The sequence below is a fragment of the Tachysurus fulvidraco genome, chromosome 15, assembly GCF_022655615.1.
Source record: "Tachysurus fulvidraco isolate hzauxx_2018 chromosome 15, HZAU_PFXX_2.0, whole genome shotgun sequence".
Classification (NCBI taxonomy): Eukaryota; Metazoa; Chordata; class Actinopteri; order Siluriformes; family Bagridae; genus Tachysurus; species Tachysurus fulvidraco.
The window spans coordinates 2,929,030-2,931,529 of record NC_062532.1 but is presented as its reverse complement, the minus strand read 5'-3'; the positions used below and the strand labels follow the sequence as shown (position 1 = coordinate 2,931,529).

The 2,500-nt window shown below is 41.3% G+C and overlaps 1 protein-coding gene across 3 annotated transcripts in view; it reads right to left on the bottom strand.

The window, feature by feature from the left end:
• prdm1b (PR domain containing 1b, with ZNF domain) overlaps positions 1 to 2,500 on the bottom strand; it is a 14,353-nt gene that overhangs the window by 3,333 nt on the left and 8,520 nt on the right. For 2 of the 3 annotated variants that reach the window (XM_027156848.2, XM_027156849.2), the window contains exon 5: positions 1,520 to 1,772. In XM_027156848.2, the coding sequence (XP_027012649.1) occupies positions 1,520 to 1,772 (253 nt within the window). Of the gene's footprint in view, positions 1 to 1,519; positions 1,773 to 2,350 lie in introns of all 3 variants that reach the window. The other variant, XM_027156850.2, reaches the window with a different exon arrangement.

Genomic DNA, 2,500 nt, shown 5'->3' with positions numbered 1-2,500 from the left:
GAAACTGTGCTGACTCACTAAGTCAGCAGATGTCTTTAACCACAGGAAAAAAATCCTTTATCACAACCTCAGCACCAGCAGTTGCTGACACATTTGACAAGGAACTAAGATGACGATGGAAACCGCACTATCCAAATCCAAACTGAGCAGGTAAACAGAAAACCACCAAGCCGCAAATGAAATGTGACTCAAAAAACTGTCAAATCATGTAGTATGGCCTCATCATCAACTCTCTCACAGAGAGGGAAGGAGATTACAAAAACAGATTATTGCCCTTGTGGTCGACGCCTGCTTCCTCAAACCTGATGTGAACAAATCCTTTACGGGCAGCGTGCACTATCAGATAGGAAAGTGAAAATGGTCAATCAGATGAGAGAACAAACACAAAGAGGATTAAAACAAAAACAACAACAAAAAAAAACTACAGCGTATTTCAACATTTGGAAAAAAATGTAAAAAATCCGCATGTTCTGGTATCAACAATATTGTTGACCGCTGCTTTAGGAATTCCCTCAAAATTTCTAACACAGAAATCGAGCGTTCACGTGTTCACGTGTTCACACGCCGAGCCGGACGACCTGAAAAAATTCCAACTCATCAACCATCAACCCTTCTGTCGAGCTCTTCGCACTACAACAAGGAGAGAAAGAAAACCGTACTGGATGTGAGCGAGAAGCCTTTTAATTTTTTTTTCTACTCATTAGATTTCTCTGAATCTCAATTCAGGAAGTAAAAGTTGCATGACGCGAAGCTTTTCAGAGAACGAAGCTTTGAGGAAAGCTTAACAAAGCTTGATGGGAGAAGCTTCCTGGACGGCGACGTTCCAACGATTAGACAACAATTGTGTGACGACACAAAGAGCGAGAGAAAGAGAGAGTGAGAGAGAGAGAGAGAGAGTCATCAGTTCAAAGTCACACCGTAGGTTTGTCAGTCAGTGTGTACGCACAATAACAAATATGTGTGTATAATACACACACGCACTCTCTTTCTCTTTCTGTCTGAGTAGTGAATAGAGCAGGAAACAGTCACACTAAAGGCCATTGTCTGGCAGGATGTCTCAATGTGAGAAAGATACTCTTTCAAGGTTTCATCCATTTACACACTTTTATTTACACAAAACTGACACGGAAAAGACGACGACGTGTTAGAACAATGGACACGTCTGTTAATTGTGTTGGGTAATTTGTCTACATCAGTTAGAAGCAGATGAGGATGGGACGAGAGCTGCGTTTGCCTGAAAGATGACCTCCTAATGAACCCCTACACACACACACACACACACACACACACACACACACACAGCTGATATACAGTAGAGATACACCGATAAGCCTGACAACAGCTGAGGAAAAAACTGACTAGTTCCCAGACGGAGCACGTGGAGAAAGTATGTCATAAAAATAAAAAAGAACCCAAACGACGGAACTACAGAACACCACTGAGCTGTAAAGGGGATAAAATGGCCAGAAAACAGCTGACTGACATGTAAAATGTCCTGAAAGCAGGGATCTGTACTCACTCATCTTCCCGCTGTCTGTTTGCTTGTCCGTGTGTCCACATAGCCTCCTGGTAAACTCCTGTTTGTACCAAACCAGCAGCTCGTGCTGAGGCTCCACAGGTCTGAAGGTGTAGAAGAAGACATCAGGTCCATTCTGGCAGGCCACCAGGTTCTGCTCGGCCGGCGAACGCGGCGGGTTGACGAAACGCATCCAGTTGCTGCGCTGTACGTCACATCCATCAATGAAGTGGTGAAGCTGCCCGCTGGAGTAAATCTGAAAGACACGAGTGACAGAATAGATACCGTGAGCAAGAACAAATCATCCGACTTACGCACACAGAGGCATAAAAGTCCCGAGGAAAAAATAACAACAATAAAAAAATCACGTATCGAGCTTTATGATTAATAATGTTGTTCCACTCGAGATAATAAATCAGTGTGATGTAGCTTATGAGCTGTTGTAGTATAATATACATAATAATACAGTTTTATATACGTGGTACAAACATAGTTCATATATAAAATAGACAGAGTTAAAAAATGAATGTAACAGTTCACAGAATACACAAAAAGTCGAAATAATCAAATAGATTAAAAATGAAAATAAAAAAATAAACATTCAAATCTAAACCAGAAACACAAAAGGTTTTCAAAAACGAAACAAAAACCTTCAAAAATAAATTGTAGAAAAAGAGCTGGAAGAGAAATGAAGAGAAATTGCTCTTTCATTTTAGACCTTTAACTAAGGACAAATACAGCCTTCAGATTATCGATCCTGTGTGTGTGTGTGTGTGTGTGTGTGTGTGTGTGTAGAAGCTAAAATCAATAGTGTAGAATAGTGAGTTTATTCACCTCTGCCATGTACGGCGTGCTCTTCATGCTCAATCCTTCCTTCAGCTTTTCTTTCTGAACGCTCAAGTGTGTGTGAGCGCGAGTATCTATGTAGCAGAGTGAGAGTGAGAGTGTGTGTGCGTGCGTGTGTGTTTCTCTATCTATCAGTGG